The sequence below is a fragment of the Chenopodium quinoa genome, unplaced genomic scaffold (genome assembly GCF_001683475.1).
Source record: "Chenopodium quinoa cultivar QQ74 unplaced genomic scaffold, ASM168347v1, whole genome shotgun sequence".
Lineage (NCBI taxonomy): Eukaryota > Viridiplantae > Streptophyta > Magnoliopsida > Caryophyllales > Amaranthaceae > Chenopodium > Chenopodium quinoa.
Window position 1 is genome coordinate 137121 of NW_018744348.1, and position 21189 is coordinate 158309.

General features: G+C 37.5%; 3 protein-coding genes across 3 annotated transcripts; all 3 read left to right on the forward strand.

The window, feature by feature from the left end:
• The first annotated feature begins 4676 nt into the window (after positions 1-4676).
• LOC110696334 lies at positions 4677-6014 on the forward strand. The gene has a single exon (XM_021873626.1). It carries the CDS (start codon positions 4677-4679, stop codon positions 6012-6014), a length of 1338 nt encoding a protein of 445 aa, XP_021729318.1.
• Positions 6015-6955: 941 nt separating this feature from the next.
• LOC110696335 (zinc finger MYM-type protein 1-like) lies at positions 6956-8611 on the forward strand. The gene is made up of 2 exons (XM_021873627.1): positions 6956-7684; positions 7862-8611. The coding sequence occupies exons 1-2, from the start codon at positions 6956-6958 to the stop codon at positions 8609-8611; spliced, it is 1479 nt and encodes a 492-aa protein (XP_021729319.1).
• Positions 8612-18808: 10197 nt separating this feature from the next.
• On the forward strand, positions 18809-19435 carry LOC110696336. Its single transcript, XM_021873628.1, has one exon. The coding sequence runs from the start codon at positions 18809-18811 to the stop codon at positions 19433-19435; it is 627 nt and encodes a 208-aa protein (XP_021729320.1).
• Positions 19436-21189: the final 1754 nt, after the last annotated feature.

A 21189-nucleotide genomic window follows, 5' to 3' on the forward strand; every position in this document is an offset into this window, starting at 1 on the left:
CCAGTACGGCAGCTTCCAAAAGATTGATTCTTTCTTAAACAGAGCAGCTGAGACCACAGTTTTTTCTGATTTTCCAAACATCGTTCGTATCCCTTTCACCCGAGCACTAATCTCAGCACCAGTCAATGGTCTAGGCGCAGTATCCTCTTCCACGGTTCCATCGAATGCCTTTTTCTGCCTACGGTACGGGTGATCACGCCTAAGGAACCTTCGAGTCCGTAGGTAGACATCTTTGTGAGAATGAGTCAGGTATACGCTTGATGTGTCATCAATACATATGGGGCATGCTTTTTTCCCTTTGACCTTGTACCCACACAAGTTGCCATATGCAGGGAAGTCATTCATGGTCCACATAAGGGCTGCACGCAATGTGAACATCTCGTTCTGATGAGCATCGAAAACGGAAACCCCTTCGTCCCACATCTTTCTCAAGTCGTCAATAAGCGGCGCAAGGTAAACATCTATGTCGTTTCCGGTTGCTTAGGACCAGTTATTAACAATGAAAGCATTACATACTTACGTTTCATGCACAGCCAAGGAGGCAAATTATAAATCACTAAAAGTACCGGCCATGTGCTGTGTTGGGTACTAAGAGTGCCAAATGGATTCATCCCGTCCGTGCACAACCCAAGCCTTAAATTTCTGACTTCATTACCAAATTCCTCAAACTTCAAATCAATGTTCTTCCACTGTGGAGAGTCAGCTGGATGCTTCAGCATTCTGTTTTTCTTTCTTCCCTCTGCATGCCACCTCAAGTTTTTAGCGTCTTTTGGTATTGAGAACAGACGCTTAAACCTTGGAATAATGGGAAGATACCACAACACCTTAGCAGGAGGTCCCTCCGTGCCAGGATTGCAACTCATGCGCTTGTACCGCGACCGCTTGCATCGTGGACACTCCTGCAGTTTTTCATATTCATTTCGATACAAAATACAGTTATTAGGACATGCATGTATCTTCTTATACTCCAAACCAAAGGGACACATGAGCTTCTTTGCGTAATAATAAGACTTAGGAATTTCATTCCCATCAGGCAACATATCACTTAATGCGGTCAACAAAGAAGTAAAACTAATGTCCGTCCACCTATGCTTCGACTTAATGTTGAAAAGTGTTAGCACGGCCGATAGTTTGGAGTATTTTTTGCACCCGGGATATAAAGGCTTTTTGGAAGCCTCCGATAATAATTCAAACACTTCACCTTCAACACCTTGCAACATCTCATCCACTTGTTCATCCTCAACCTCATCTGCCTGATCTTCATCAGCTCTATCCTCACCATTGTCAACAATATACTCATCATTCTCGTATTCCTCGTCCACATAAATCTCAGTGCTTCTAACACGCACATCATTCCAATCAAGATCCCCACTGCACTCTCCACTTTCTCCGTGCCAAATCCACACATGGTATAATTGCCTAAACCCACGACATAATACATGATCTCTAATGATTTCAACACTATCGACCACATTCACACAATTACAATCAACACAAGGACAATAAAGGCCTTTGCCTCCCAGTTTGCATTGATAAGCTAAAGCCCTCTCGCAAAACTCTTGAACCCCATTCCAAAATTCCAATGTATCGCGTCTACCATACATCCAACCACGATCCTTCTCCATTTAGTAAATTGTCTCTAAACATATATATAGCACCATATAATTATAATGTGTAAGTGCTACATATTTTATGTAAATCAAATTCAAGTACAAAACGTGAATATACCATTCATATAGTGAAAAAATGCATGTTTCCAAAGGGTCCTTATCACTCCAACCTAACCCATCCTTGAATGTGTACTCTCACTAGTGAATGTATGTAAACTTTCCAATTTTAAGGAAAATCCGGCAGCATTTCCCCTATTCTCCAAGTACACGATGTAGATAATTAATTACCCACATATGTACCCAGAGAACATAGTGAGGAAATGGTAAGCCAAGATGTTCCTTAAAATCGAAAAGAAAACATACATTCACCACCTAAGTGAGAGTACACATTTAAGAACAGTCCCAACCGGGGAATATTCAAGACTTTCTCCTAATGAGAAAGCCTTGAACGGGTATCTAGGCATATGATGATGCAATTCAAGTATTCTATATATTGTTGTATTTATTTGCAATTAAACAATACGCAAGTTGCAATTTCATGAATAAAATTTTATTAAATGGATGAATAGAAAGAAATATAGCTAAGTAAAGTTTAGTAGTCATACCAATATAGCAACTACCCACTTGAGCTCAATATGTAGTCCTCAAGCTAATTAAACTCTTGCTTCAATTCACATATGAATCTATATATTAAAAAAACAAAAATTAGCAACGCCACTAATTCTCTAATATATTCACAAATCTCTAATGTATTCACAATTCTCTAATTTATTCACAACTAATTAAGTGGCAATATCACTATTTCTCTAATTTATGCGCAATTCTCTAAATTAATCATAATTCTCTAAATTATTCACAAATCTATAGTGTAATCACAATTCTCTAATTTATTCACAATTTTCTAATTTATTCACAACTAATTAGAAGCAAGGTCACTAATATACACATTAAAACATACAAAAAGTCAACTAAGGAACAAGGTAATGCAAAATTACTAATATATTCAATCGAGGATCAAGAGTCAAAGCATTCAATCACAATAATTTGACTAAGAAAACACCATCTGGAACAAAAAGAAAAGTGCATGGAGAAAAATAAACTCACTCTTTTTCACCAAGCTTCACTGTAGTTCCTCCGTATTCACGGTATCCCCTTCTTTGACAGCAACAGGAATATGATTCCCCGTCTTGTCACGATGGCCAGGTCCAACAGCAAGAACTTTGCCAGAATTCAGCTGAAATCGAATCCAAGCAACAAAATTCAGTAATAAATCCTTAAACTAATTCAATTATCAAAAACCAAACTCCCCAAAACAAGGCATCATAAACAAATTTCACAGCTAGCAATGTAGCACAAACATACAATTTTAATCCCAACAATGTAGCACAATTTTAATCTAAAATAAGATGAACCCATTAATTTTCTTCGCATTTCATATACAATCTAAGCACAATTTTAATCTAAAATAAGATGAACTCATTAACTTGAAAAGATGAACTTACCCTAAATTAGTTGGAGGTGGAAGAAGCTAAGGGGATGAGAGAATGAAAAGACCCTCGCTGGTGGAGGTTGACAGGAGGTGGAGGCGGTGCGCGCTGGTGGAGGTGGAGGTGGAGGCGGTGCGCGCTGGTGGAGGTGGAGGCGGTGCACGCTGTTGTTGTTGTTATTTGTTTCGCACAGAGAAAGGCGGTGGAGGCCGGCCGTGAAAGACAAAGAAGGGCAGGGCAGGGAGAATTCATGGCGGTGGTTTTCGACACCTGAAAGCGCCGGTGAAGGTGGCGGCTGTGGTGGAGGGAAAAGGTGGAGGCACGACTTCAAATACTTTGAGTGAGAACGAAAGAAGGGATGAACGAATGAAGGGAAGGAAAGAGAAAGAAAGGAAGAAAAGAGGAAAAGACGCGGTTTTTTTTTTAATTTGGCAACGGTTTGAATGGCACCGGTTCAAACCGGTGCCTTTTTTATTTTTGGCACCGGTTCAGGCTGAACCGGTGCCTTTTCTCTTTTGGTAAAAACCCGCCCAATTCTAGACTGATTTTGGGCACCGGTTTAGGCTGAACCGGTGCCATATGGGGGGTGCCTAATGCTTTTTTTCTACTAGAGAAAACGGTAGTTTGGTTTGGTTTAGTTTAATATGATATATTAGTTTACTTTGGTTTGGTTTGATTTGGTTTATATTAATAGTATGGTGTCATGATATTTTTCTCTTGTTTAGTTTAATCTTGATATATTTGTTTAATATTATGTATGTTAGTTAAGTATATATATTTTTAAATAAATCTTATAATTAATTAATTGCTCCCTTCTCTTTAAAAAAAAAACAATGTTAGTTTGGTTTAGTTTAGTTTAACATAATGTATTTTAGTTAATTTTATGTTAATATAATGTGTTTTAGTTTAATTTATTTTAATATAAAGTATCTTAATTTAGTTTAGTTTTTTAGAAATATGTTAGTTTAATTTAATATATAAAACGGTAGTTTGGTTTGGTTTAGTTTAATATGATATATTAGTTTACTTTGGTTTGGTTTGATTTGTTTCTCTTGTTTAGTTTAATCTTGATATATTTGTTTAATATTATGTATGTTAGTTAAGTATATATATTTTTAAAAAAATTATTTGCATAATAATATAGCTAGATACCCGTTCAAGGCATACACATTAGGAGTATGTCTTGAATAGTCCCCGGTTGGGACTGTCCTTGTATGTTTATTCTCACTTAGGTGGTGAATGTATTCCTTTGTTTTAATTCTAAGGAAGATCCTTGCTTGTAATTTCTCTACAATGTTCTCTAGGTACATATATAGGTGTTTCTAATCGCCTATATTGTGTACTTGGGGAACTGTAGGGAGATGCTGCCGGATTTTCCATAGAAATGAAATTCTGGCATACATTCAATAGTGAGATTGAACGTACAAGGATGGGTTAGGTTGGAGTAATAAGGACCGTTGGAAATCATTTCTCTTCTCATTTGCATTTCCATAACAGTTTGATCTATAATGAATATATATTGTGCTTTATGACTAATGTGATTAATGGCATATGTGTTAGTTGTGTAGAACTTGTAATCATGAAACGAAAAGAACGTAGCTGGATGTACAATTCTATTAATCCTGAGTTCTTGAAGGGGGTAGATGAATTCCTTAAATATGTGGAAGATCATCCCGATAGTAGCAACCCGAATGAAGTTAGGTGTCCATGTTTTAGATGCAAAAACAAACGTCTTTGGGATCCAGATACGGTCAAACTTCATTTGTATCGCAGCGGTTTTTTACCTAATTACTATGAGTGGATGTGTCATGGGGAAGGGTTTCCAGGAATTCGTAGAAGGCAGTCAAATGAATATCGTGAAATGGTTTTGGATGCCTTTGGTCAGTCTCAAGATCAAGGCCATTCCGAAGAGCCACCTGTTTCATTAGAGGAGGAGCCTAATGCACAAGCCAAGCCATTTTTTGATTTGTTAAGGGCTTCTGAACAACCGTTATACGAAGGGAGTTCATTGTCTGTGTTAGAGATGGCTTCTAGAATCACTAGCCTAAAGTGTGAGTATAATTTTCCGCACAGATGTGTTGATGGATTTGCTTCTTTGGTTAATGAAGCGATTCCTAACAACAACCACATGGCCGAGACATTCTATGAGGTCAAGAAAATTGTTAAGGGGTTAGAGCTGCCCCATGAAAAGATTCATGCATACCCGAAAGGATGTATGTTGTTTTGGAAAGATGATGCTCAATTATCTACATGTAGGGTGTGTGGCAGCGACCGATACAAGAAGACTTCTAAAGGTAGCTTAGTGCCTTTGAATGTTATATTTTATTTCCCTATCACACCTAGGTTTCAAAGGCTTTTTGCAACTAAAAACATTTCTGAGGAAATGAAATGGCTTGCTAAAAATCCTCGAGTTCAAGGCACAATGGCACACCCTAGAGATAGTGAAGCGTGGAAACACCTAGATAGTTGCTTTCCTGAGTTTGCCTCTGAACCTCGTAATGTTCGACTTGGCCTATGTACGGATGGATTTGCTCCACATGGTCAGTTTGGGGGACAGTATTCATGTTGGCCTGTCATTTTGACCCCTTATAACTTGCCTCCGTCAATGTGTATGAAAAGACAGTTCATGTTTCTTTCGTTACTCGTTCCTGGTCCTAAAAACCCTAAGGGAAACTTGGATGTTTACATGCAACCGCTCATACACGAGTTGAAACAGTTGTGGGAAGTTGGGGCAAATACTTACGATATTTCGAGAAAACAAAATTTCAATCTTCGAGCAGCCATCCTATGGACCGTTAGTGACTTCCCGGCTTATGGTATGTTATCTGGTTGGACCACAGCCGGTAAGAAGGCTTGTCCATATTGCATGGAGAAAAGCAAAGCATTTTGGCTCGAAAATGGTGGTAAGGTTTCTTAGTTTGATTGCCATCGTCAATTCCTTCCGAAAAATCATCCTTTTTGAAATAGTAAAAATGCATTTTGTAAAAACAAAGTCGAAAAAGGTTCACCACCTCACATCATGTCAGGAGAGGAACTTTGGGAATGTCTGAAAAACCTCCCAAAAGCAACAGATGGCCCTGAGGCACTGAAACGTCTCAAGCAGTGGCGGAGGGAGAGGGGGACAACTATCCCCCCACTTTGGAAAAAAAATCAGTTTTTTATTATTAAAAAAAAAAAGCCTTGCAAATCACGCACAAGGTACAAGTTGTACTGATCCACAAACAAAAAGACAGCAAAAGTAAGGAAGTTAAGTCACATCACATATAAGACAAAAAATATAAAGAATAAAAAATACTAAAAGACAAACATAAAAAGTTTAAAAAAAATATTAAGACTTTTACAATTCCTCTAGACCAAAATTGTACTCCACGGACCAGTGGACCACGAGGCTCGAGGCACGAGACACGAGTGACGTCACTGACTGACGAAGTGAGGAGACCACGTCTGAGTGTCTGACGCCGGCGACGCTGATTGCGACGGTACACCAACAATTAATTTGTCTTTGATTTTTCCCCAAATTCAAAGTAAGTAACTTCTAATTATAAATTAACCCTCTAAACCCTAAATCTTATTATTTTTTTAATTGTTTAAGTGCCAATTTTTTTAAAGTGTTAATTGTTTAAATCCTAATTTTCTAATGGTTAATTGTTTGAATTCCAATGTTTAGTTAGGGTTGTCAAATAGTTCACTTTATAACTTGTTATTTGTGTTTAATTGTTTGGTTATTTGGATTGTATGATATGAAATTATGAATATACGATGGTAATTGAATTATTATTGATTCATTGTTTACATTCTTATTGATTAAATTAGGCCATGTCAAAACAACCCGATCTTCGACAATTTATGTTTACAAGAATGAAATCTCAAGGAAATGAACCCACTTCATTTACCTCCCCTGAAACTCAAGAAAATGTTGTAGAAAATGGTGGTGGTACAAGTACTAGTAATGTACCACTGGAGGAGGAAGAATTGATATATGATGTTGAACTACTTCCCCATGATCCGGGAAAAAAAATGAATATAATGAATTATCCCCCAAATCGAAGAAATGCGGTAAGGAGAGCTTATATTCTAAAAAAACCTTGTCAACCAAAAACTCACAACTTCCCTCAAAGACAAGTAGGAGGTTTGCGTCGTTTTAGTGTGAATTGGTTCAACAAATGGGATTGGCTTGAGTATAGCATTGAAAAAGATGCCGCATTTTGTTTTGTATGTTATTTGTTCAAAGGTGAAGTTGAAAATAATATAGGAGGTGATGCATTTGTTGATGGAGGGTTTAGGAAATGGAATAAACCGGAACGATTTGAGAAGCATGTTGGTGGAATTAAGAGTGCTCATAATCTTGCGTATGAGAAGTATGTGAATTTAAAAGATGGGAAAAATAAATCAATTGTGAATATTTTTGAAAAGGCAAGTGAGGTAATTAAAAATGAATATTATATTCGTTTGAATGCATCTTTAACTTGTTTAAGGTTTCTTTTGGGACAAGGTTTGACATTTCGTGGCCATGATGAAAGTGATGAGTCTCATAATAGGGGTAATTTCATTGAGCTATTGAAATGGTTAGGAGAAGAGGTTAAGGAAGTAGATGATCATACTCTTGAAAATGCACCCGGAAATTGTCAAATGACTTCTCCCCCGATCCAAAAAGACATTATTAATTGTTGTGCAAAAGAAACGACTAAGTGCATAATTGAAGAGCTTGGTGATGATTACTTTTCTATATTGGCCGATGAGTCAAGTGACGTGTCCCAAAAAGAGCAACTAGCTCTTGTTTTGCGCTTTGTTGATAGAAATAGTGGAAAGGTAATGGAGAGATTTTTAGGCATTGTTCATGTTGGTGATACTACCGCTTTATCTCTTAAAGATGCAATTATGTCACTACTTGTGGAATATTCATTGAGCCTATCTATGATTAGAGGGAAAGGGTATGATGGGGCTATTAATATGAAGGGTGAAATAAATGGCCTTAAGACTTTGATTATGAATGATACTCCAAGAGCCTACTATATACATTGTTTTGCTCATCAACTTCAACTATCACTAGTTGTCGTTACTAAAAGAAATGATAGTTGTGGTTGGCTTTTTGAAATACTTGCAAACTTGTTGAATGTTGTTGGAGTTTCTTGCAAAAGAAGAGAAATGATTCGTAATAGTCAAGCTCAAGAAGTTGCTCAAGCATTGGAAGTGGGGGAAATTTTGAGTGGATCGGGTTTGAATCAAGAGCTGGGTTTGAAGAGGCCCGAAGATACTTGTTGGGGATCCCATTACAAGTGTCTTGTAAATGTCATCCGCTTGTTTTCTATAATTGTTAAGTTACTTGTTCACATTGGGAAACATGGTGCATCGGAAGATAAGTTTAAAGCTCAAATTGTTTTAGGACAATTAGAGTCATTTGATTTTATTTTTGTTGCTTACTTGATGTTGACTATTTTTAGTTACACTAATGATTTGTGTATTGCTTTGCAAATAAAGGAGCAAGATATTGTAAATGCCATGTGTAGGGAATAATTTCAAGCGTTAATCCCACTAGCTTGAACCCCATTGTGATCATACACTAAAGTACGGTGGCGTCCAAAAGGGAATAAGATAGAGCAAAAGAGTCGCCAACAAGTTTTTTAGGAACTTGTAAACCGTTCACGAGGTGAAGGTTTACACCCCTTAACGATCCAAGAGATCGTCAACTCCACAAGGTCTAGAACCAAATAAGGGTTCGGGGATGATGGTACAAATCCAACCTAAAAGAGATTGAACCTGCCCTAATAATAGGCCTCTACTTTATTCTGCTCGTATTCATGTGCGCTTCTTAATTAACATGCAATCATTAGGATTAACCCTAAACCTGTTTATCTATTTTGGTTGAATATAATGCACAAATAAATCTATTATTGGCGATCACTTGAATTATAATCATATTAACCCTAACAAGATTATTAATTATCTTATTAAGCGTGATTACAAGTATAGATTCCCTTTAAACATTCATAAAGGATGTTATCAAGCAACAATAATAAATAATCATCATAATAATAATTATAAATAAAATAATCATCATCAAAATAATAATAATAATATTCATAATCATCATAATCATAAATTATAATAATAATCATGTTCATGTTAATATTAAAGCATAATAAACATAGCAAGATCCTAGGCATGATACTAACAAGATTAATAACAAACTCTAGCATGTCACTAAGCAATAAAAATCAAATCTTTAACCCTAACATGATACTAACAATCATAAATATTAGGAAGAGAATAGGAAGCACCACAACAATCATATTTAATATTAAAATCACCCTAGACATGATACTAGGAATATCATAACAACAATATAAACATGATTTCTACATCATCACATCAATTAAAACCATAAAGTACTTACTTTGATGCCTCGTACCTCTTTCTAATAACAAAATACACGCGTTAGTAACTTCAAGGAAAATAATAAACAAACAATTAAATTAAATAATTGAAAGAGAGATTTGGGACCAAACCCTCATAAATTAAACCTTTCACGTCTAGGGAGAAGGCAACTTCGAATATGGCTAGGTGTTTCTAGATCTTGTGAATGCGGAATTTTGTATGTAAAAAGCAAAGTAAGAAAGAATTGAATGTTTAAGAGAGATGAATGAAATCAATTGGTGAATGAATGTAGATGATGATAATTGGTGAATGTTGGTGAAGAAAACGGAGTTTTTAATACGATATTTATAGAGAAAATCAGCCAAAAAGATAAATTAAACAAAACAGAGTCTGACGCTCAGAAAACAGGGCTGGCGCCAACCCAGGCTAGCTTGTGCCAGGCGCCAATGGCTAGCGCCAGGCGCCAGGCCTGGTTCCATGCGCCAAGGCCTGGGGTTAGGCGCCAAGCCTGATTCCAACGCGTTTTCGAAAATCCGATAAGTTTACCGTACTGGAGGATAAAATAATATAATTTCCTCAAAAATGCTATTTGATTTTGATTAAAACTCTGAGAAGTCAACAAAAGTCAATTTATCAATGCTAATTGAATTAGGAATGAAAGGAACCTTCTAGAAGAATCTAGAAGACTAAAACCATTCCTAATTGCATTAGGAATGATAAATCATATTAGGCCCTCCCTTAGATCATTGGGCCATACATAAAGCTCAAACCGGGCTCAATTTGGTAAATTGGCCATAACTTCCTCAATATTCATCGGAATTGGGCCTATAATATATCATTGAAAAGGTCTTTGCAAGTCCCATACAACTACACTACTATTGGACCCATATCATGGACCAACCAAACTGGATTGGCTGTTTTCTTAAAATAAGTTTTCAAAAACAGAGAGAAGAGAAAAGAAATAAAAACTATCCGCAACACTAGACCTTTCCACACTTTCGTTTCATTCGATTATGATTCGACGTGAAAGGTACTCATCACTGGGTTTGGTTTTGGGGAGACACAAATGGGTGTCTGCAGAAGCCCCTACTTTGACTGAGTTTGGAGAAACGCAAGTTTCGAAAACAAAAGTCAAAGTAGCGATAGGGACGGAGAATGATTCAGAACATTCTGCGATCCTAAATCAATCTTGTAACGTCGATACCTACAAAACTAGCGTTAGTTAAACAGATAAAAGAGTCAAGAAACGCGTATCTTGCACCGTCGAGCACACGTCTCTGAAAGTAACCGATTGTTGCTGCATCCTTGTTGTTTTTGCTGTTTTGATGACCTTCTGAAAGCTAGAGAGTGCCATCCCGCTTGAAAACCGCTACGCCTGTAACTGCTTCCAAATTAGAAGATTGCTTCGCCTGAAACGATCCTCCCCGCATTGATAATATTCCACATCCTAGGGAATACCATCGAAGATTATTTCTCTTGAAACAACCTCCAGCTGTTTGTGACAACTCTCCGCAAGCTAGGGAACGTTGTCGAAGATATCTTCTCTTGAAGTCATCCTCATTTGATGCGATAATTTTCCGAAGGAAATTATCGAAGATCCACGCCTGTCGATCTTTAAAAGTTCGCCTGAACTTTGCTTCCGCTATGCCTGTACGTCGGCGCTTCCGTTGCTTTGAACCTGTATGTCGGTGCTCTTTTGTTGTGATGACAATCCTCTTTTCTTTGGGAATAGTTGCCAACACAACTCTTGTATGATGTATGACAATCCAATTTAGGGAAAGTTATCAATTCTTCGTAACACTCCATCCTTGGAAATGTTGCCACGATGAAGAGACAATCCGTATCTCGGAAAATTTGTCAAAAATCCAATCTTTGGAAAAGTTGCCAATGCTTCGTAACAATCTTTCATAAGAACTTTGCTACGATCGACAATCCACATCTTGGAATATAACTCTTGAAAGCAATCCACATTGGAAATTTACCAACGCTATGCGACAATCCTTTTAGGAAAATATTTCCACAATTGACAATCCGCGTCTTGGAACATTTGCAAGAAAGAGTCGACTGACAATCCACTTCGGGAAAATTTGCCATTTGCTGAAATGAATGACAATCCACGTTGAGGAACCTTTGCCGAAATTTATGATGAATAGAGACCTACAATAATCCTTTGGGAAATTTTGCCATAGGGAACTGGGTGTATGACAATCCAATCTCGGAAAACTTGCCAGCGATCTATGAATGTATGACAATCCGAACTTGGAAAAACTTGCCAATAAAGAAGGAGCACGACAATCCACGCTTGGAAACTTTGCCAGAGATGACACTCCAATCTTGGAAAAATTGTCGTTGAAGAAGATGCACGACAATCCATTTTTGGAAATATTGTCAGTTGGGGGTGACAATCCAATTTTTTGAAAACTTTGTCATTTAATAAGAATGTGCGACAATCCATATTTGGAAATATTGTCGTTTAAGTGCTTGCTTTTGAACCGATGCTTTGGTGCTTGTAATGAGCCAATACTTAGGCGCTTAAGCTAAGTGAGACGATCTTTCGTCAGGTCAATCACTTAGACTGTAATCAAATCGACTACTCAATCATGTCAAATTGCTTATAGGGGCTAACTAGAGTACCAAGGAACCCGAAATTGTTGTATGAGGTCAAAATCACCTTTCTGAGAGGCTTCGAGCTCTGTCGCTGCTGAGATATCTCTGGCGCCAGGCGCTGGAGTAGGGTCTTCCCTGTTCTGCTGCACCTGTATTTATTTTGACTATAGAACTTTGCCAATCTCTTTAATTATCTTAGGGTTGACCTCAGGTTTAGCATTGCTTGACTCATTGACTTGACACGACTCAAGGTATAAAATTGACTCTCTGTGATTGACTGACTCGAGGTTGACTCGACTCAAACTGAAATGACACGTGTGACTCGTGACCCGTGTGTGCATAGTGTTGATTATGCGACAAAAAATTTTCCATCATTTTTGTGGAGGGTACCGACTTTCTCCCGAAAAAGAAAGACGCGAAAAAGAATCGAAGTTTGGAGATGCATGTTGAATGAGCTTTGTCAAATGTCGTTTGATGCTATCTCTCAAGGTGCAAGGATTAATTCATCCTAGGCTATCTCAATGGTTGACTCAATGATGAAAGTATTTGGGTAACTTAGGCACGGAGGCTAAGCACTTCATACTTCGTGATGCAATGATGATTATGATTGATGAGTGATGTTGATATGACAAGGCATGCTTCAGAGTTGTGTTAAGATTCCATGACAAAGGGTTCCTAAAGGGAAGTATATTTGGTCATGTATCTGTGCAGTGTGTGAAAGTGACACTAAAGCTAGGCCGCAAGAGCTAAGTGTGTGGAGAAAATATTATTATTTGTTAAAAGAGTCAAATGGTGGTGACTCTTAGACTAGGTAAGCTAATGATGTAAGGATCAAGCCCCCAAGTCTAGCTCTAAGTGAATAGGGATGAACATTGGAGATCCCTTGATATGATCATGGTGTAAGTTTGTGAATGTGAATATGAATGCATGTTTATTACGGCCGCACCTCGATGTGAGGTTGCCTACGTATCCGTTAGGAATCAGGCCGAACGTAGCTCTAGCCGAACCTCGCACAAGTGTGTATACCTCAAAAAGGTCTTTTTAAGGGTTGTAACGTGGTTAGGCTAAAGGTTTGAAGAAGAAGGGGACAAAGGCTCAAGACCCTAGATAAGCCCCCAAAGTGTGCAACCTCGCTTTTTGAATCTTTATATTTTTATGCTTGAGTTTCTACTCTTTTTTAGCTCACTTTTATCTTTTGCTTTAGCATCTATTTTATTTTTGCAAGTGTGGGAAATCTCAATCATGCGGTCTATCACTCACTTGGCATTCATGTTTCTCAGGCACGGTACCGAGCACTCGATAAGAGACGCAATCTGAGACGTGTTCTTATCGAAGATATTTTCATATCAAAGACATTGGAACACTTGCCCTTATGTACACTTTTATTTATTTTTTTGCTATTTTATTTTTTGAAATCACTCAAGCTCTTTTTAGAATTGCATAAGTTGCACACCATCCCATCCCAAGGTTAGGTAAATGTAGGTTGAAAAAAAATGAAGGGTCTATCGTTAGACGAGGCTCAAAGTGGTTTATGAAGAAAGGATGTATAATTGAAGGGTGAAAGGTAATATAATGTGGCTACAAGGGGTGCCTTAAATCATTGGTATACCTTGTGCTCAATTCGACATGGATTTTTTTTTTAATGCAATGCAATGTGATGATCATATGCAAGGAAATAAATGCTCATTTTATTAAAAGAAAATAAAGAATCTACAAAATTAGTCTAAGGAAAGGAAAAGGTGCCTATGCTAGACTTATTGGAGAAAGGAAAAAAAATGAAAAAGAAATAGAAAAAGAGGCCATGAAATCTAATCGTTGCAGCTCGCCTCTTGTCTTGTGGCATTCGCTTCATCATCACCCAGTCTTCTCGCTAGCTAGAGGCAATGGGACCTTGTTTGCTTCTATAAGGTCTTGAATGAGATTTTGAAACCTGTAGCATTCATCAGTGGTATGACCGTTTCCTCGATGGTACTTGCAATAGGAATTTGGATTCCATCTCAAAGATCGATTTTCTGGTGTTGGATCCTCGGTAGGGACAATAGGTTTGATTAATCCTCGATCATAGAGACGATCGAAAGCAGCATCGTAGGTCATTCCAATGGGTGTAAACTCTCGCCTGGGTTTCCTTTTAGATCCTTGATTGTCCATGGCTAAGACATCATTATGGTCAAAGGTAATAACATTATTACTAGAGTGGGCATTTTCGGAAGAAGAAGGATTGTCGCTCTTCTTTCCTTTCCAGCCACCGTGGTTACTATTGTTAGTAGCTTTTTGCTTTGCGAGGTCGTCTTCGATTTCAATTCCGATGTCATAAACAGCCTTGAAAGTATTCAAGTTGTGTTGATATTTTAAGTGCTTTGAATACTTTTCTTGGAGATTCTTGACAAACATCCTCACAGACTCCTTTTTGGTGGGGACCTCAATCATCTTGGCGGCAGTTTCCCTCCATTTATTAAAGAAAGAAGTAAAGCCTTCATTCTCTTTTTGTCTTAGCATCTCAAGTTGTCTATGATCGGTTTCAACTTGGATATTGCACTTGTACCTGTCAACGAAAGCGTTTACTATCGATTCCGAGGTAGAGGTTTTCTCCTTGTCAAGGGAGAAGAACCATTGTTGGCAAACGGTTTCAAGAGATAGTGAGAACAGAGAGGGAAAAAACCTTCTTATCGATACCCTTAATGTTCATTATTGTTTCAAATGCTCTTACATGAAAGTAAGGGTTATCTGTTGCCTTGAATTTAGGGATGTCAGTGGCGTTGAACTTATGCGGAAGAAGTTCCTTTTCCAGCGAGACCCCTTGTGAACTCATGCCCTGAAATTTATAGTCATTAGATAGCTTCCTCAAACTTTCTTGCTTGAGGTTCATTTGTTGTTGCTTCACGGGATCATCAACCTTGAGTGCGAGAAGCTTCAGTGTTTCAGTCACGGTAGCCAGTTGGTTCTTAAGATCATTGACTTCTTCTTGAGTTGCCATTATCTTCTTAGCCTTCCTCTTTTGACGAATCGGTTTATCAAAAAGCGAGACTTGAATAAAGAGGTTGTCCTTGATTAATCGCCCTTCTCTCCATGACCAAGTACTGTGGAAAAGGAATTTGGGGATACTTATTGTTAATTATTTGACTCAAACTTTATTTAACATGCAATGGATGGATGAAGTGAAGAAATATTGGAATAGAATGTGAAGAAGATTTAGATGGAGGGATATGAAGGATTAGGAATAGAATATAGCCCCAACTCAAATGACGGAAAGACCGACTCATGCATGGACCTAAGACATGGTCATGGTGATGTACTCAAAGTGTGTGCCAAGACTAGTGAGTGTATGTGACATGTTAAGACTCGTGTCATGACCATGTGGCTAGACTATGTGACCAAGACTCAATTAATGACTTGACAAGGTGTTATTTACATCGAAAATTAACCAAATTAATTAGCAAACTGGTTAATTAGACCCTAGGTGATGACTCGACCAATAATTCGAACTGTCGGCCAAGCGACAGGACTGGCATCACACTGTGGAGCTTGGCGCCAAACAACATAGCTGTCGTCAGGCACTACACTCCATAATGTGGCGCTACAGCTCAGACCTTGGCGCCAGTATTGGAGCTTCGGTCTGGGATTGTTTTCGGTGTTATTAGTCAATTGGGGTATGCCTAAAGTCGTACTAGGTCAATTCCAATTAAAAAAAATTAGACTCAAATTAATTAATTAATTAGTTAGGCAAAGTTCTTTAAGTCATTAATTTATTTAGTCTCAACACAAGTCAACAAACGATTAAGAGAAACATATATATGCACAACAAATGATGCACAATTAGTCAAGTGGGCACAATATGATGCAATGCGTTCGCAACCTAACCATGGCTCTAGTTCTCTAAAGTTTGGGATATGGTTTAGTCAATAGGGTCCATGGTTAATTGTTTGGATGCATCGCGCGGAAGCCTAACCGTGAAGGGTTGGCGCGAGTGGATGGGACACCGCGAGTTTTAGGAAAAACTCGCTTCCATGGTTTGGTGAATTCAACATCTCGGATGTACCCTTTGTTGCACGGAGCGTTCAATCGGGTAGATGGAGCATGAATTCCCAGAGGGTTATGTCCATATGTAGAACACATATGGGTTTCAGAAAAGTGAGAAAAAATTCAATTTGAAAGTAGGATCGAGCAAACAATACGAAAAATCGGTCGAAATTAGTACGCATATTTCTGGCTCGGTATTGAGGGAAATTGGCGCCAGCAATCAGAGACTGGCGCCAGTTTTTAACTGTAGCGCCTGGCGCCAATGCTGGCGTCTGGCGCTACGGCTAAAAGTCTGGCGCCAAGCTCTGGCCCCTGACGCTACTTCCCACATGCCTCAGCAGCTTTCTGTGCTCGATAAAATTTTCCAGTTTCGCGCGGTGTTATTTTAGTCCTAGTTGTGAAAGATATTTCTCAAATTTCCTAAGTGTAAAATCCTATGTTTTTAACTCATTAAGGATGGTCTTTCTAATGAGATCTTTTTTATGCATATGACAATAGTGTTAATCAAAATTACCACATGAAATACTTAGAACTTTTCGAGTCTCATCCAGTCATTCTAAATCATTGCCGAAACAAATTCAGGAATTAAAATAGAAATCCTCCCCAGCGGAGTCGCCAAAAACTGTAGGGAATAATTCCAAGTGTTAATCTCACTAGCTTGAACCCCACTGTGATCATACACTAAAGTACGGTGGCGTCCAAAAGGGAAGAAGATAGAGCAAAAGAGTCGCCAACAAGTTTTTTAGGAACTTGTAAACCGTTCACGAGGTGAAGGTTACACCCCTTAACGATCCAAGAGATCGTCAACTCCACAAGGTCTAGAACCAAATAAGGGTTCGGGGATGATGGTACAAATCCAACCTAAAAGAGATTGAACCTGCCCTAATAATAGGCCTCTACTTTATTCTGCTCGTATTCATGTGCGCTTCTTAATTAACATGAAATCATTAGGATTAACCCTAAACCTGTTTATATATTTTGGTTTAATATAATGCACAAATAAATATATTATTGGCGATCACTTGAATTATAATCATATTAACCCTAACAAGATTATTAATTATCTTATTAAGCGTGATTACAAGTATAGATTCCCTTTAAACATGCATAAAGAATGTGATCAAGCAATAAATAATAAATATCAAGCAACAATAATAAATAATCATCATAATAATAATTATAAATAAAATAATCATCATCAAAATAATAATAATAATATTCATAATCATCATAATCATAAATTATAATAATAATCATGTTCATGTTAATATTAAAGCATAATTAACATAGCAAGATCCTAGGCATGATACTAACAAGATTAATAACAAACCCTAGCATGTCACTAAGCAATAAAAATCAAATCTTTAACCCTAACATGATACTAACAATCATAAATATTAGGAAGAGAATAGGAAGCATCACAACAATCATATTTAATATTAAAATCACCTAGACATGATACTAGGAATATCATAACAACAATATAAACATGATTTCTACATCATCACATCAATTAAAACCATAAAGTACTTACTTTGATGTCTCGTACCTCTTTCTAATAACAAAATACACGCGTTAGTAACTTCAAGGAAAATAATAAACAAATAATTAAATTAAATAATTGAAAGAGAGATTTGGGACCAAACCCTCATAAATTAAACCTTTCACGTCTAGGGAGAAGGCAACTTCGAATATGGCTAGGTGTTTCTAGATCTTGTGAATGCGGAATTTTGTATGTAAAAAGCAAAGTAAGAAAGAATTGAATGTTTAAGAGAGATGAATGAAATCAATTGGTGAATGAATGTAGATGATGATAATTGGTGAATGTTGGTGAAGAAAACGGAGTTTTTAATACGATATTTATAGAGAAAATCAGCCAAAAAGATAAATTAAACAAAACAGAGTCTGATGCTCAGAAAACAGGGCTGGCGCCAACCCAGGCTAGCTTGTGCCAGGCGCCAATGGCTAGCGCCAGGCGCCAGGCCTGGTTCCATGCGCCAAGGCCTGGGGTTAGGCGCCAAGCCTGATTCCAACGCGTTTTCGAAAATCCGATAAGTTTACCGTACTGGAGGATAAAATAATATAATTTCCTCAAAAATGCTATTTGATTTTGATTAAAACTCTGAGAAGTCAACAAAAGTCAATTTATCAATGCTAATTGAATTAGGAATGAAAGGAACCTTCTAGAAGAATCTAGAAGACTAAAACCACTCCTAATTGCATTAGGAATGATAAATCATATTAGGCCCTCTCTTAGATCATTGGGCCGTACATAAAGCTCAAACCGGGCTCAATTTGGTAAATTGGCCATAACTTCCTCAATATTCATCGGAATTGGGCCTATAATATATCATTGGAAAGGTCTTTGCAAGTCCCATACAACTACACTACTATTGGACCCATATCATGGACCAACCAAACTGGATTGGCTGTTTTCTTAAAATAAGTTTTCAAAAACAGAGAGAAGAGAAAAGAAATAAAAACTATCCGCAACACTAGACCTTTCCACACTTTCGTTTCATTCGATTATGATTCGACGTGAAAGGTACTCATCACTGGGTTTGGTTTTGGGGAGACACAAATGGGTGTCTACACCATGGAACTAGTTACTTTCACAAAAAGTGTGTTGCAAAAAATGAGGGAACAAGGGTGGGAGACTCTCTTAACAAGGTTACTTTATTTTGCACTAAACATGGCATTGATGTTCCCACTATGGATGCTCTTTATGTTCCTCAAAGAAGATCACGACGCTTTGTCAAAAAAGCAACAAATCTACATCATTTTCGTGTTGAAATATTTTTGGGGGAAATTGATTTGCATCTTCAAGAGCTTGATAATCGATTCAGTGAGAGAAGCATGGAGTTACTTACTTGTATGGCTTGCTTAAGTCCTAAAGATAACTTCTCATCATTTGACAAAGAAAAGGTACTCAAACTTGCCTCTTATTATCCCGAAGAATTTTCAAGTTTTGATTTGATGACACTTGAAGGTCAACTTGATATATTCATGGAAAATATGCACAATGATGAGAGATTTCAAAATTTGCGTGATCTTAACTCTCTTTCCATGATGCTTGTTAATACCAAGAAGGATAAGACATATCCTCTTGTATATTTGCTTATCAAGTTGATGTTGATTCTCCCCGTTGCTACGGCAAGTGTTGAAAGAGTATTCTCCGTAATGACATATGTAAAAAGTAAGTTGCGAAATAGCATGGGTGACCAATTTATGAATGATTGTTTGGTCACTTTTATTGAGAAGCAAGTGTTCTTACAAGTTCCTGATGAAAAAATCATTGATCGTTTTCAAAATATGAAGACTCGAAGGATGCAATTATAATTTAATAATAAACTTTATGTACTTTATTCATCTTTTTTTTTTTTTTGAATTGTAGGACTAATTATAAGTTGTCGTTTTTTATTTGTAAAATTTTAACTATAAACCTATCGTTGTGTTTAATTTTTTTTTAATATATTTTTTGTCAAATGATGCGACATTTAGTTGTCGTCCCCCCGGTTGTATATTCCTGGCTCCGCAACTGGTCTCAAGAATGCAAAAAAAGGGTGGTTCAAGCAAAGCACTCTATGGGACCTTCCATATTGGAAACATCTGCTTGTTCGTCACAACTTAGATGTCATGCACGTTGAAAAAAACTTTTTTGATCAGTTGATTCACACTATAATGGACGTGAAAAAGCTATCTTGTGACACGCCATCAGCTCGGAATGACATTGCTAAATACTGTAAACGGCCCCAGCTACATCTTCAAGAGGATGATAGAGGAAAAGAATTCATGCCAAAGGCTCCATTTGCTCTTGACAAGGCTCAGAGAAAGGTTTTGTGTGAGTGGGTCAAACAGCTGCGGTTTCCTGATGGTTACGCTTCCAATTTGAGCCGATGCGTTGATTTGCAATCAGGTAAGTTACATGGAATGAAAAGTCATGATTGTCACGTGTTCATGGAGAGGTTGTTGCCCACTACTTTGAGAGAATTGCTCCCTACCCATATATGGAATGCAATTACAGAGATAAGCCAATTCTTTCGCGATTTATGTTGCTACACAATTACAGTTAGCGACATGGAGTGATCGGAAAAAAACATAGCTGAGATCCTGTGCAAGCTTGAGAAGGTTTTCCCCCCATCTTTCTTCAACTCCATGGAGCATTTACCAATTCATTTGCCATATGAGGGCAAGTTATGTGGACTTGTTCAATATCGGTGGATGTATCCTTTCGAAAGGTAAATCAAAGGTCCTTTCTCAACTCTTACTTTCATCTCTTTCATTGCTTTTCGTTACTTATACTTCTACGGCTACATAAACATAGTTACAGGTTCCTCAATCACCTGAAACGAAAAATTGGTAATAAGGATCGTGTTGAAGGTTCCATATGCAACGCTTATCTCACTGAAGAGATATCAAACTTCTGCTCCAATTACTTTCAGCCCTCAGTTGACACAAAAACACGAGATCTAGGTCGAAATGTGAATGCTGATGTGGAATCCCCGGCTGACAACGATGAAATCCCAGAGCTGTTCACGGTGGATAAGGGTCGTGTGTCAAATTTGGGTAAAACTCGGTATTTAGATGACAAGGAACTCGAACGTGCTCATTTGTTCGTTTTAAGAAATACCAGCATTCTTGGTGAATACGAAAGGTATATATGTTTAGGATAAAATTTTGAAAATCCCTTTAATTTAATATAATTGCTGCAATGATTAACCATGTGTCATTAATCTATTAGGCAGTTTGAGGACTACATTCTTAGTACTCGAACTTATTTACGTCGAGAAGATGTCATGGAAAAATGCGAAACTGAATTCCCTGATTGGTTTCATCACAAGGTGATAATACTTTTCGAACATTGCATATCGATTAATTTATGATAATATAATATAATATATTTCATTTCAATTAGTGTGACATTTGTATTCGTAACGGTTATAGGTGAGAGAACAAAAACCAATTTCCGATGTGTTGCGAGCATTGTCTATGAGGCCTTTCAAGCGTGTTCGAACTTGGAACCAGATATTTGTCGGTGGCTTTAATTTCCACACACAGTCCTATGGCAAACACAAATCTACAATGAATTACGG